The sequence below is a fragment of the Pecten maximus genome, chromosome 6 (assembly GCF_902652985.1).
Source record: "Pecten maximus chromosome 6, xPecMax1.1, whole genome shotgun sequence".
Lineage (NCBI taxonomy): Eukaryota > Metazoa > Mollusca > Bivalvia > Pectinida > Pectinidae > Pecten > Pecten maximus.
Window position 1 is genome coordinate 11877374 of NC_047020.1, and position 15187 is coordinate 11892560.

General features: G+C 37.6%; 1 protein-coding gene across 9 annotated transcripts in view; it reads left to right on the forward strand.

Moving 5' to 3' along the window:
* The window catches only part of LOC117328971 (probable phospholipid-transporting ATPase IA), a 120455-nt gene that overhangs the window by 60883 nt on the left and 44385 nt on the right, over positions 1–15187 (forward strand). For all 9 annotated transcript variants that reach the window (XR_004533085.1, XM_033886617.1, XM_033886615.1 and 6 more), the window contains exons 5-23: positions 2301–2346; positions 3571–3685; positions 3961–4030; positions 4471–4598; positions 4882–4952; positions 5306–5403; positions 5749–5857; positions 6315–6442; positions 6585–6662; positions 6943–7031; positions 7199–7262; positions 7838–7964; positions 8283–8365; positions 8708–8757; positions 9206–9275; positions 9710–9794; positions 9995–10134; positions 10954–11001; positions 11525–11615. Coding sequence is in view for 8 of the 9 variants with exons in the window: in XM_033886617.1 (XP_033742508.1) it covers positions 2301–2346; positions 3571–3685; positions 3961–4030; positions 4471–4598; positions 4882–4952; positions 5306–5403; positions 5749–5857; positions 6315–6442; positions 6585–6662; positions 6943–7031; positions 7199–7262; positions 7838–7964; positions 8283–8365; positions 8708–8757; positions 9206–9275; positions 9710–9794; positions 9995–10134; positions 10954–11001; positions 11525–11615 (1690 nt within the window). In the remaining variant the exon portion in view is untranslated. The remainder of the gene's footprint in view (positions 1–2300; positions 2347–3570; positions 3686–3960; positions 4031–4470; positions 4599–4881; positions 4953–5305; positions 5404–5748; positions 5858–6314; positions 6443–6584; positions 6663–6942; positions 7032–7198; positions 7263–7837; positions 7965–8282; positions 8366–8707; positions 8758–9205; positions 9276–9709; positions 9795–9994; positions 10135–10953; positions 11002–11524; positions 11616–15187) is intronic.

Below are 15187 nucleotides of genomic sequence, written 5' to 3' on the forward strand. Positions count from 1 at the left end.
CTCACTACATCTCATATCTCACTATATCTCATACCTCTCACCATATCTCATATCTCTCATATCTCATACCTCTCACTATATATCATACCTCTCACTGTATCTAGTATCTTTCACTTTATCTCATACCTCTCACTATTTTTCATACCTCTCACTATTTGTTATGCCTCTCACTTTATCTCATACCTCTCACTATTTCTCATACCTCTCACTATTTCTCATACCTCTCACTATTTCTCATACCTCTCACTGTATCAGGTACCTTTCATTTTATCTCATACCTTTCACTATTTTTCATACCTCTCACTTTATCTCATACCTCTCACTTTATCTCATACCTCTCACTATTTCTCATACCTCTCACTATTTCTCATACCTCTCACTATTTCTCATACCTCTCACTTTATCTCATATCTCTGACTATATCTCATACCTCTCACTATTTTTCATACCTCTCACTATTTGTCATGCCTCTCACTTTATCTCATACCTTTCACTATTTGTCATGCCTCTCTCTTATCCCATACCTTTCACCATATCTCATAGCTCTCATATCTCATACCTTTAACTTTATCTCATACCTCTCACTATTTCTCATACCTCTCACTGTATCTGGTACCTTTCACTTTATCTCATACCTCTCTCTATTTTTCATACCTCTCACTTTATCTCATACCTCTCACTATTTCTCATACCTCTCACTTTATCTCATACCTCTCACTATTTCTCATACCTCTCACTTTATCTCATACCTCTCACTATTTCTCATACCTCTCACTTTATCTCATACCTCTCACTATATCTCATATCTGTGACTATATCTCATACCTCTCACTTTATCTCATACCTCTCACTATTTTTCATACCTCTCACTATAAAACATCTTCACTTGGCTGAGTATTCCTTGTGGGCCACCAACTTGACTTCCTATGCTTACCCATTAACATCAATTAAACGCTAGTAAGTCAGACGTAATTCTATTTCTGTACATATTTCTTTATACGGATTAGACTGTAAAGTTTCCATGTCTGTATCGTCAGTCAGATGGAAACAGAATACATTGTACCTGTATCATTAGTATGTATATGGTGTGGAGTCAGATGGAAACAGAATACATTGTACCTGTATCATTAGTATGTATATGGTGTGGAGTCAGATGGAAACAGAATACATTGTACCTGTATCATTAGTATGTATATGGTGTCGAGTCAGATGGAAACAGAATACATTGTACCTGTATCATTAGTATGTATATGGTGTGGAGTCAGATGGAAACAGAATACATTGTACCTGTATCATTAGTATGTATATGGTGTGGAGTCAGATGGAAACAGAATACATTGTACCTGTATCATTAGTATGTATATGGTGTGGAGTCAGATGGAAACAGAATACATTGTACCTGTATCATTAGTATGTATATGGTGTGGAGTCAGATGGAAACAGAATACATTGTACCTGTATCATTAGTATGTATATGGTGTCGAGTCAGATGGAAACAGAATACATTGTACCTGTATCATTAGTATGTATATGGTGTGGAGATATTGTATCTACATGCTTTTGATGGAGAAAACTTGTTTGAGATGATTTCTCATAGACCTTTTAAAACCAGACTTGATTTGATGGTTGTTTCTAGATAAAGTAGGTTCACACATGTTGAATTGGGGACTTCAGAAAATATGATTATCAGAGACAAAAGTGTAGGCCAACTCAGCCCCTCCCCGGAAAGTTTAGGCCATTTCAGCTCAAGCTCAGAAAATGTCGGCCAACTCTGCCTAAGCCCAGAAAGTGTAGGCTAACTCAGCCCAACCCCACACACAACCCTACCAACTCCTCGTCTTGTAGAGTAGGGAATTATGATATACATTGTACTGTATCAGAGGGGAGGCCCACCCTTAGCTCCACCCTAACCTGCACTGACCTGGTACCCTGGTACATTGTAAACTATAACATGACTGTATCTGAGATAGTATTGGATGACCAACACCCTTGTTCTCTACCCCTGTACACTCACACACAGTGAGTTGGGTATAGTGACTGTATCGCATGAGACAGTGTTGCATCACCCACCCTCCGTTCCTCACCCTGTATACTCACAGTGAGTTGGAAACATGACTGTAAGATAGTGTTGGGCCAGTATGACTGTATATAAGATAGTTTTGGGCCACTGTGACTATATGTTAGATAATGTTGGCCACTTATTCAGAATCAATAGATAGTCTTTCTGTTATTGAATTTGTTTGTAAGTCTACCTTTGTAAGTTGATTTACAGTTTTAACTCCATCTTTAATTTGTTTCAGAAACGTCACCGTCAAGATGATGCAGTTAACAATCGAGAAGTGCAGGGTAGGTTAATAACACGACACATCAGTACAAATCTTGTTTATCATCTCATTAGAATCTCTTTAGAAATACCATCCTTGGCTGGTATATCAAAACCTTGTTCTAGGACACCTTGTTCTAGGACAGACATTTAGTTTCCATATCATTGCATATATACATATAGTCTTTATTTCTGTATAAGTCTATAGTCTGTATACAGTATATTGTCTGTATTATAGTCTGTATAAATATATAGTCTGTATACAGTATATTGTCTGTATAAGTATATAGTCTGTATAAATATATAGTCTGTATACAGTATATTGTCTGTATAAGTATATTGTCTGTATAAGTATATAGTCTGTATAAATATATAGTCTGTATAAATATATAGTCTGTATATGGTATATAGTCTGTATACAGTATATTGTCTGTATAAGTATATAGTCTGTATACAGTATATTGTCTGTATAAGTATATAGTCGGTATAAATATATAGTCTGTATACAGTATATTGTCTGTATACAGTATATTGTCTGTATAAGTATATAGTCTGTATAAATATATAGTCTGTATACAGTATATTGTCTGTATATGGTATTATGTAATCTGTATACGGTATTATGTAATCTGTATACGGTATTATATAGTCTGTATACGGTATTATGTAATCTGTATATGGTATTATATAGTCTGTATACAGTATATTGTCTGTATTATAGTCTGTATAAATATATAGTCTGTATATGGTATTATATAGTCTGTATACGGTATTATATAGTCTGTATACGGTATTATATAGTCTGTATAAATATATAGTCTGTATATGGTATTACATAGTCTGTATACGGTATTATATAGTCTGTATACAGTATATTGTCTGTATATGGTGTTATATAATCTGTATATGGTATTATATAGTCTGTATAAGTATATATAGTCTGTATACGGTATTATATAGTCTGTATAAGTATATATAGTCTGTATTTATACAGACTGTATACAGTATATATAGTCTGTGTATAGTATATAGTGCATTAGAATTTGTCAAATAACATTTATTCAACAAACACAGTTTGGTGTTTTCTCTTTATTACCCTGAAATTCATCTGTTTTAGGATAAAATAATTTAAAATTTAATTTCCCTCTTGCAGGTAGGGAATTCATTCAATATACATCTTTTCTTATATATTTTTTATTTCCATTCTGTCACTCCATTAATTATCAGAGAACATGTCTTTATTTCAGTGTTAAGAGATGGTACCTGGCAACGGCTCCTTTGGACGCAGGTGATGGTGGGAGACCTGGTCAAGGTGGTCAGCGGTCAGTTCTTCCCAGCAGACCTTGTCCTTCTGTCGTCAAGGTAACGTGATAGTTTAGCGTAACTTTATAGGTGATGAGCTGTTATTTAATACTTACATTTTAGGATATCATTTTTAATGAAACAATATTTAATCTGATTTTTTTCATGTGAAATAAAATACTTTATTTCAAAAAATCTTATGATTCCATATAACAGTTAATGGAATTTATGATAAACTATGATATCACCTGTCTTGGTATGTATGTGACAAACAGCTTACATATGATCAGTTAATATTTTTAAAACATAACATTTGACTTTAACACACTTTTCAGTGAACCACAGGCCATGTGTTACATAGAAACTTCCAATCTAGATGGGGAAACAAATCTGAAGATTAGGCAGGTGAGAATTCACACTTTCAAGGTCATCTTTATGAAAAGACAGTTTGAGATCTAGGGGTTCTGGCACAATCATTTGAAAAATCAAATTTTATCTCATCAATGTTTTTCCATTTCTCTCTCTGACTCCTCTTTCTGATTTCATTTCCTCTTTCTCTTCTTGTCATCTTTCTCTGTTGAACCTCTGTCTCTGTAATGGCCATTCAGAATTTGACAAGAACAGTTCTGTGGGTGGTTAATTAGGCCAAGTATTCTATAGTGGTCCTTTAGGCTTCAATTTCATCTTTAATGCAGATTCATAATTCTCATTTCTTATCATTTGATAAGGCTTTGTCTTTGTTTATATTTATAGTCTCATTTTATTTTCCAGAACTTAGTGTCTATTTGCTATAAGATCATTTGTGATTCAGAAATAGGTTGAATTTAATTGTGATGTTTCATTAGGGTATACCTCAAACTGCCAAGCTTTTACGACACGAAGATTTATTAGATCTGGATGGTGTGGTGGAGTGTGAGCTGCCAAACAAACACCTGTATGACTTTGTGGGAAACATCCGACCATCAGGCAGATTGTAAGTATATTTTAAACATGCACCAAACCAGTAAGTTTGTATAGCCCTAGCTGCCATGAAGTAGGAATTTGAAAATATCATAATTAGGTATCGTAATATAAATGACAATAATTTTTAAAGGGAAAATAAAAATTATTAAAAGTGATTTGAAATATTTTGAGTCATGATTACTGTGATTTGAAATTATACTTACTACTGGATATGTTGTTTTCAATAACAATGTTGTAGTTATTGGCTTGTGTTGATACTGGTTTGTTTATAAAAGTTGTGTGTTTGTTTACAGTGCCATCCCTCTAGGTCCAGACCAGCTGTTACTGAGGGGAGCCATGCTGAGGAATACCAAGTGGATATTTGGTAAATTGATACTGTCTCTCTCTAAGGGTAGAGTTAAAACATTCCCAACCCTCTGGGTGAGATTTTGGTATGTCTAACCTTTAGCAGAAGCTCTGATTAGACAATCAATTATCTAACTATTGGGGATGAGATTACTTCCTCTTGTACAACTAAAATGGGAGACAAGTGTTTTAGCCTCTTTAAGATAGACTAATTTTCAATTTTATTGTATTTTCAATTTCAATTGAAAGTACTTTTAAAATTGATTTCGATACATGCATTGTGAATTTATAATAGTAAAAGTTTCTTGATAAAAATGTTGATGAACACATTGATAAATGCAAAGATCTAACCTTTTTTGTTTGTTTTGCCAGGGATTGTGATCTACACTGGTTCAGAGTCCAAGTTGATGCTCAACTCCTCCACTGCACCGCTGAAAAGGTCAAACGTGGAGAAAGTCACAAACACACAGGTCAGTGGGGTGACATCATTACATTATAGATTAGTTATTGTTACACAACAGTTGGTATCAGAGGCTGATTGACTCCTCTAGTAAATTAACTCCAAAAGTATTCACTTATAGATTGTTACTGGTATTTATTTGACGATTTTCAATGCTTGTTTTTTAACGACTTTCTAAAACATGACACATTTAGGATAAAGAGAAGATAGATAATGTTGTTATCTGTGCTAGGTTCATGGTTATTATTCCTGTTATTATATTTACCTGTACTGCAGTAAAACTGTCCATAGTCTCACCTGTATCATGTGAAGTAACCTAAATGTTGGATATTTATCCATATTTTACACCTGTCAGATCCTGATACTGTTTGTCATCCTGATTGTCATGTCCCTGATCAGTACTATTGCTAACGAGATGTGGACCAAGTGGCATGTGGACCGGGATTGGTACCTGGCCTATCAAGGTAAGTACTATTGCTAACGAGATGTGGACCAAGTGGCATGTGGACCGGGATGGGTACCTGGCCTATCAAGGTAAGTACTATTGCTAACGAGATGTGGACCAAGTGGCATGTGGACCGGGATTGGTACCTGGCCTATCAAGGTAAGTACTATTGCTAACGAGATGTGGACCAAGTGGCATGTGGACCGGGATTGGTACCTGGCCTATCAAGGTAAGTACTATTGCTAACGAGATGTGGACCAAGTGGCATGTGGACCGGGATTGGTACCTGGCCTATCAAGGTAAGTATTGACCAGGAGTTTTACTTCCACTGCAGATATAGCTCTTCTCTTTAATCATTAATTTGTTAATTATTATATTGATTAACATTTAGTCTAGCTATTTAAGCTAATGACTAAAAGCTCCTGTTACATATCACATTCACAAGATCAGACAGAATCTGCTTGTTATGATTACAGAGCTACCACCTAGTAACTTTGGTTACAACTTCCTGACCTTCATCATCCTGTACAACAATCTCATCCCCATCAGTCTCCAGGTCTCCCTCGAGGTCGTCAAGTTCATACAGGCTATATTCATCAACTGGGTAAGATTTTTTGTACCAAGATATGTGATATGTATTTTTTAAAAACAAAAGTTAAGTAAAGATTTATAAAAACAAATCATGTGTTTTGATTTGACTACTGTGTATGGATAGTTTTCAGACTTAATGGGATTTTGGTTTTCAGGATCTAGATATGTACTGCGCCGAGTCAGACACACCTGCTATGGCAAGGACGTCAAACCTTAACGAGGAACTTGGACAGGTAAGTTATGATAGAGGAAAATAATAACTGAGTTAACATACAACACAGATATACTTTAAATAAGTATAAACTATACTGTACATATAAACGAGTAACTGTACCAGTGATTACCTATATGGTATGTCTATCTAACATTAGGAAAATGTAAGATTGTTCAATTACGTAATACAACTTCCCTAGATACAATTCCTAAACCAACAAATATGGCCTTATAAATCAGCGGAGGTACTGGATGCTACATCATACATGTCTCTGTATGTTGGTAATTTGTGTTTTCCAGATTAAGTACATCTTCTCTGATAAGACTGGTACACTAACGAGAAACATCATGGAGTTCCGGAAATGTTCCGTGGCTGGTATTACTTATGGGTCAGTAGACATTTACCTTTCCTTAGCAGAAACATTTGGAAATTCTGAAAGAAGTGTGATGTGATGGTTGATATAATTATAGAACACCTGATAACATCACTGTTTGAGTGGGTTTACTATTTGGTCGTTTGTGTACTGATTAAAATATTGTCATTTCTATCTTTTAGTAACAATGAAGAAAGTGAACACACATTCAATGACTCAACAATTCTGGAGAATCTACAGAACCATGTGAGACACTTGTTATTATATTAATGTATTAATTAATTTAGAATTACCAATTAAAAGGTTAAACTCACTGGAATCAGCTCTGTATTGGGTTGTTTCTTCAATTTGATTGTTTTCAACACCATGTTTTTTGTTTACAACACCATGTATTTTGTTTACAAAACCATGTTTTTTGTTTACAACACCATGTATTTTGATCATCTCAGCCATGCATATTCTGAAACATTATTTTCTGCCTCATGAACATACAGATCTAACAATATCCAGTATGTATAGGACCACTAGTACTATTTGGTCACTTGACTGTAAATCTACACACTCTCGAAACAGTTGAGGGCTCAGATCACTGCGACCTATATATGTACTCAGAATCTTTGATTAAGTTTGCCTTTATCACAAATGCTAGGTTCAGTTTATTTGTATTTTGTATTAAAAAGATTTTGGATGAGAAAGACATTTTATGCATAAATTGGTTCCAGTAGTATAAGTCATACGAGTAAATGTAGAAATCTTTATTGTGGTGGGTGTCTGAGTGACTTTCTTTATGAACGCTAAATCAACTGATTTTCTTGGTACAGGTGACAGCCCCAGTTCTACGTGAGTTTCTTACGCTGCTGTCTGTGTGTCATACTGTTGTTCCAGAACGTGAGAGCCTTGAGGAGGGCAGTGACACCGGTCATGTGGTGTACCAAGCTTCGTCTCCAGGTATACATTTCTGTCTGTCTGTCCACGGTCGTATCAGGTGTTCATGTGACCAGCTTTCTTAAATTGTTTGACTGGCATCAAATATTTCTCTTTAGTTTAAATTGTTTAGAGGCCAAGAATTTTTCAGTTAAATTGTACTATTGCTTTTGTTTACTTTTTAAAATCTCTGCTCCTATTTAAAATGTTTGAATGTTTTAGATAAATTCTAAAATATTTCAAGCATTTTCTTCACTCTTATCTAATTTTAAGTCATACAAAATTAGTTTACAAATTGCCTAATTGTGTTATTAGTGAAACAATGGATATTTATTTCAACAGATGAAGCAGCTTTGGTTAAAGGAGCCAGAAGTCTCGGGTTCGAGTTTGCTACTAGGACCCCCCAGGCTGTCACCATCAAAGTGGTTTGTATACTTCTCCCTACATATATGTTAATGTACGGCCCAGAAAGTGTTCACCTAACCTATCTTATCACTTTAAAAACATGAAGTTCAAAACTAAAAGTGAATGTATGGAATTAATCAGATTTACTTCACCAATGGTTAAATCTTTCAAGCGTCAATAGGACACACTCACTCGACTGTCATACAAAGATTTGTCAATTTTCTATCTGTGTGTCTGAAGGATTTATTAATTCCTCAGAGTAATCCTTTCCGTCGGTTAAAATTTAAAGTAAATATCCGTGATGTTAAATGGACATTAGGTAGGTTAAGTATTTTTGAAAATGTCTACTGTTTCATTTTCAGAATGGGAAGTCAGAACAATATGAAGTATTAAATGTTCTAGAATTTTCAAGGTATGTATTATAAATACTGTATACCTGGTAATTTTCGCCCCCGTTTAATTTTCGCCATTTCCGCCCTTTGATGATAGGGCGAATTTAAGATGACAACGAAAATTTCAAGCTCAATTGCAGTACAATGTATTTACAATTTCCTAAAAAGTAGTTTAGGGCGAAATTAAAATGGGGCGAATATCTTTTGTGTTGCTCAAGGCCAAAAATAACCTGGGGTGAAAAATACCATGTATATAGTAGTAATAAGAGGATGATAGCAAAAATGATTTATAAAATGGTGACTTGTACATATCTCACACACAAAATACATACAAGGATACTGGGGCTGATGGAGCTAAATTTCATGCAGATTATAATCATTATCATTGTGACTTGTCCAGTTATATTTTGTACTGTTTAATCATTATGATGATTAATTTGTGATTACACCACTGAATTTATTTTCCAGTACAAGAAAAAGAATGTCGGTTGTGGTACGGACTCCTGACAACAGGATCAAGGTTTACTGTAAAGGCGCAGTAAGTTATATGGAAGGTTTTCAGTATATTACTCTTAGTCAGAAACAAATTTTAACTGCAAGTTCAAAAGATGGAGCAGTATTTAGAACGGAACAAGGTCATTATTTAAATCTGTCTAAATATTCTCAAGACACCTGACATTAGTATTTGTAATTTCTACACCATAAATGAATATGCAAAGATCTACGAGCTAGACAGGAGTGTTCCTTCTAAATATCATTCATAGCTATAGAGTCAAAATTTTATGAAAATTTTTTATTATTTTTTGAATTTGTATTTTCCAATTGTGTACCTACAACATGAAATCTTACCTTCCTTTCTTTTATATTGATTTATTGTATTTTTTTTAAAATTTATTTTCCAATTTTTAGTTATGCCTAAAATTAGTGTATGAGTCCTTTCTGTCATACTGTTACATTGACTGTCTGTTGTAGGATACTGTAATATACGAACGTCTCGACGAGAAACAACTCTACAGGGATATCACTCTTCAACATTTAGAGGAGTTTGCCTCATTGGGTAAGATTCCTCCTCTGTACGGTTATTTGTACTTGTGGTAATACTTTGGTGGGCTTGACAAAAAAAATCACAAACTTTCCTTAGATTAGAAAACATAACACACTTGTTTTAGAGATATTCAAATTACTTGATTAACTCAGATCCGTTAAAATTGATGAAATATTACTTGGATTCTGACTGTATGTGGCCTATATGTTTAGGTTTGCGGACCCTTTGTATTGCAACGGCAGATGTAGCTGAGGATTTCTATGAAGACTGGAAACACACCTATTACAAGGCCAGCACATCCATACAGAATCGAGAGAAAAAACTGGAGGAGGCTGCCGAACTTATAGAGAGGGTATGGCTATAGTCCCTCAGTCACAAAGTCCCCACCCACAGTCCATGTTAACGGAGTGTTGTATACATAACAGATGCATAAATTCCTTATCATGTCCATTATTAAAGATCTATCTATCAGTGACAGGGCTTCCTAGCCTGTCAACTTTATATTTTTGAGTTTATTACTGGTAAGTAAAAACCTGGTCAATACTTGGACAATAACCTCAGCAAGCTTTCTGTGGAAGTATTAAACATTTGTCTTTATGTTGATATATTATAAAGTGAAATTCATGGCTCATGATATACTGTAACAGTATGTAATTATGTATCCTAACAAGTATTGGTATGAACCCTGGGTATGAGAATTTGTCATAACCTCTAGAGGATCTCAGGGTTTATGTAATAACATAGAACTACAGAATTGTCATCGAGACTGGAATATATAAACTCATCAAGTTACTTAACTTGCGTGTAGAAATTGTTTAATAGGGCATCTGTCCATGTAAAATTTGTCATCAGAGCATGTTATTGAGTTTTCTAAGCAGATAAATGATTGGAAAAGTTTTAGTCAAGATATGTTTTGTAAGTGCACAAATGATTGGATAATTTTCATAATATGTTTCTATAAACAGGGTGAGGATCAGATGTATTTGAAGTGCTTTGTAAAATTGGATAGATCACATGTATATAATTATAATGTATGTTTGTAAGCAGGATAATGATTGGACAAGATTGTGTATGTATTGGAGCTACTGAAGAGATTCACCATAAAATTTTGTAGTAAAAATATACGAAAATATTGATATGTAATAATTGTTTTGACTGGGTATTTTTTCAGAATTTAAAATTGCTTGGTGCTACAGCTATAGAAGATAAACTTCAAGATGTAAGTAGTTTTATTAATTAGTGTACCTCATTACTAGGGAAACACAAAGTAATAACAAAAAGGATTAGGCACAAGTTCGTACAACTTAGTTAGCCTTCTCCTAGCGTAAATACATTTTACATACATCATGGCCTCTATAATTCTGTACATAGTTCAAACTGGCATGATATATAAAAAAAAATCTCTCTCACCTAGGTGATCGGGGGTTGATTCTTCTATTTCATGTAAAATGGTTTGGGATTTACCTGTGGGTTTTCTTCAGGTACTGCTGCAGTTTCCTACTTCACTAATACCTCTCGCACAGTTCTATCTGAACCAACAACTATGATTGATATCAGTTAATATGACTTGGTTCGTCATTGTAAAAGAGATAAAATCTACAGTTTATAAAATTAATGTATTTGGTTTACAATCAACATAATATTGATGCAGAAAAGATTTGCCTCATATTGGAATTTTTGCATATTATGTGAAGCTACAATAAACAATTAATTCACTAATATTTGTACTGATTTCCTGAAAGGGAGTGCCTGAAACAATAGCTAACCTCGCTAAGGCTGATATCAAGATTTGGGTGCTGACAGGAGACAAACAGGAGACTGCCATCAATATAGGTAGGTACAGGAGACAGACAGTAGACCGCCATCAATATAGGTAGGTACTGGAGACAGACAGGAGACTGCCATCAATATAGGTAGGTACTGGAGACAGACAGTAGACCGCCATCAATATAGGTAGGTACTGGAGACAGACAGGAGACCGCCATCAATATAGGTAGGTACTGGAGACAGACAGTAGACCGCCATCAATATAGGTAGGTACTGGAGACAGACAGGAGACCGCCATCAATATAGGTAGGTACTGGAGACTGCCATCAATATAGGTAGGTACTGGAGACAGACAGGAGACCGCCATCAATATAGGTAGGTACTGGAGACAGACAGGAGACCGCCATCAATATAGGTAGGTACTGGAGACAGACAGACCGCCATCAATATAGGTAGGTACTGGAGACAGACAGTAGACCGCCATCAATATAGGTAGGTACTGGAGACAGACAGTAGACCGCCATCAATATCGGTAGGTACTGGAGACAGACAGGAGACCGCCATCAATATAGGTAGGTACTGGAGACAGACAGTAGACCGCCATCAATATAGGTAGGTACTGGAGACAGACAGTAGACCGCCATCAATATAGGTAGGTACTGGAGACAGACAGGAGACCGCCATCAATATAGGTAGGTACTGGAGACTGCCATCAATATAGGTAGGTACTGGAGACAGACAGTAGACCACCATCAATATAGGTATGTACTGGAGACAGACAGGAGACCGCCATCAATATAGGTAGGTACTGGAGACAGACAGGAGACCGCCATCAATATAGGTATGTACTGGAGACAGACAGTAGACCGCCATCAATATAGGTGGGTACTGGAGACAGACAGTAGACCGCCATCAATATAGGTAGGTACTGGAGACAGACAGGAGACCGCCATCAATATAGGTAGGTACTGGAGACAGACAGGAGACCGCCGTCAATATAGGTAGGTACTGGAGACAGACAGTAGACCGCCATCAATATAGGTAGGTACTGGAGACAGACAGTAGACTGCCATCAATATAGGTATGTACTGGAGACAGACAGTAGACCGCCATCAATATAGGTAGGTACTGGAGACAGACAGTAGACTGCCATCAATATAGGTATGTACTGGAGACAGACAGTAGACTGCCATCAATATAGGTATGTACTGGAGACAAACAGGAGACTGCCATCAATATAGGTAGGTACTGGAGACAGACAGGAGACCGCCATCAATATAGGTAGGTACTGGAGACCGAGAGTAGACCGCCATCAATATAGGTAGGTACTGGAGACAGACAGGAGACCGCCATCAATATAGGTAGGTACTGGAGACAAACAGGAGACCGCCATCAATATAGGTAGGTACTGGAGACAGACAGTAGACCGCCATCAATATAGGTATGTACTGGAGACAGACAGGAGACCGCCATCAATATAGGTAGGTACTGGAGACAGACAGGAGACCGCCATCAATATAGGTAGGTACTGGAGACAGACAGTAGACCGCCATCAATATAGGTAGGTACTGGAGACAGACAGTAGACCGCCATCAATATAGGTATGTACTGGAGACAGACAGTAGACCGCCATCAATATAGGTAGGTACTGGAGACAGACAGGAGACCGCCATCAATATAGGTATGTACTGGAGACAGACAGTAGACCGCCATCAATATAGGTATGTACTGGAGACAGACAGGAGACCGCCATCAATATAGGTAGGTACTGGAGACAGACAGTAGACCACCATCAATATAGGTAGGTACTGGAGACAGACAGGAGACCGCCATCAATATCGGTAGGTACTGGAGACAGACAGCAGACCGCCATCAATATAGGTAGGTACTGGAGACAGACAGCAGACCGCCATCAATATAGGTATGTACTGGAGACAGACAGGAGACCGCCATCAATATAGGTAGGTACTGGAGACAGACAGGAGACCGCCATCAATATAGGTAGGTACTGGAGACAGACAGTAGACTGCCATCAATATAGGTAGGTACTGGAGACAGACAGCAGACCGCCATCAATATAGGTAGGTACTGGAGACAGACAGTAGACCGCCATCAATATAGGTAGGTACTGGAGACAGACAGCAGACCGCCATCAATATAGGTAGGTACTGGAGACAGACAGGAGACCGCCATCAATATAGGTAGGTACTGGAGACAGACAGGAGACCGCCATCAATATAGGTAGGTACTGGAGACAGACAGTAGACCGCCGTCAATATAGGTATGTACCGGAGACAGACAGTAGACCGCCATCAATATAGGTATGTACTGGAGACAGACAGGAGACCGCCATCAATATAGGTATGTACTGGAGACAGACAGTAGACCGCCATCAATATAGGTATGTACTGGAGACAGACAGCAGACCGCCATCAATATAGGTAGGTACTGGAAACAGACAGGAGACCGCCATCAATATAGGTAGGTACTGGAGACAGACAGGAGACCGCCATCAATATAGGTATGTACTGGAGACAGACAGTAGACCGCCATCAATATAGGTATGTACTGGAGACAGACAGCAGACCGCCATCAATATAGGTAGGTACTGGAGACAGACAGTAGACCGCCATCATGTAGGTACATACTGGAGACAGACAGGAGACCGCCATCAATATAGGTAGGTACTGGAGACAGACAGTAGACCGCCATCATGTAGGTACATACTGGAGACAGACAGCAGACCGCCATCAATATAGGTAGGTACTGGAGACAGACAGGAGACCGCCATCAATATAGGTAGGTACTGGAGACAGACAGTAGACCACCATCAATATAGGTAGGTACTGGAGACAGACAGCAGACCGCCATCAATATAGGTATGTACTGGAGACTGCCATCAATATAGGTAGGTACTGGAGACAGACAGTAGACCGCCATCAATATAGGTAGGTACTGGAGACAGACAGGAGACCGCCATCAATATAGGTAGGTACTGGAGACAGACAGGAGACCGCCATCAATATAGGTAGGTACTGGAGACAGACAGGAGACCGCCATCAATATAGGTAGGTACTGGAGACAGACAGGAGACCGCCATCAATAAAGGTAGGTACTGGAGACAGACAGGAGACCGCCATCAATATAGGTATGTACTGGAGACAGACAGGAGACCACCATCAATATAGGTATGTACTGGAGACAGACAGGAGACCGCCATCAATATAGGTAGGTACTGGAGACAGACAGGAGACCGCCATCAATATAGGTATGTACTGGAGACAGACAGTAGACCACCATCAATATAGGTAGGTACTGGAGACAGACAGGAGACCACCATCAATATAGGTAGGTACTGGAGACAGACAGTAGACCGCCATCAATATAGGTAGGTACTGGAGACAGACAGTGGACCGCCATCAATATAGGTAGGTACTGGAGACAGACAGTGGACCGCCATCAATATAGGTAGGTACTGGAGACAGACAGGAGACCGCCATCAATATAGGTAGGTACTGGAGACAGACAGGAGACCGCCATCAATATAGGTATGTACTGGAGACAGACAGTAGACCGCCATCAATATAGGTAGGTACTGGAGACAGACAGGAGACCGCCATCAATATAGGTAGATACTG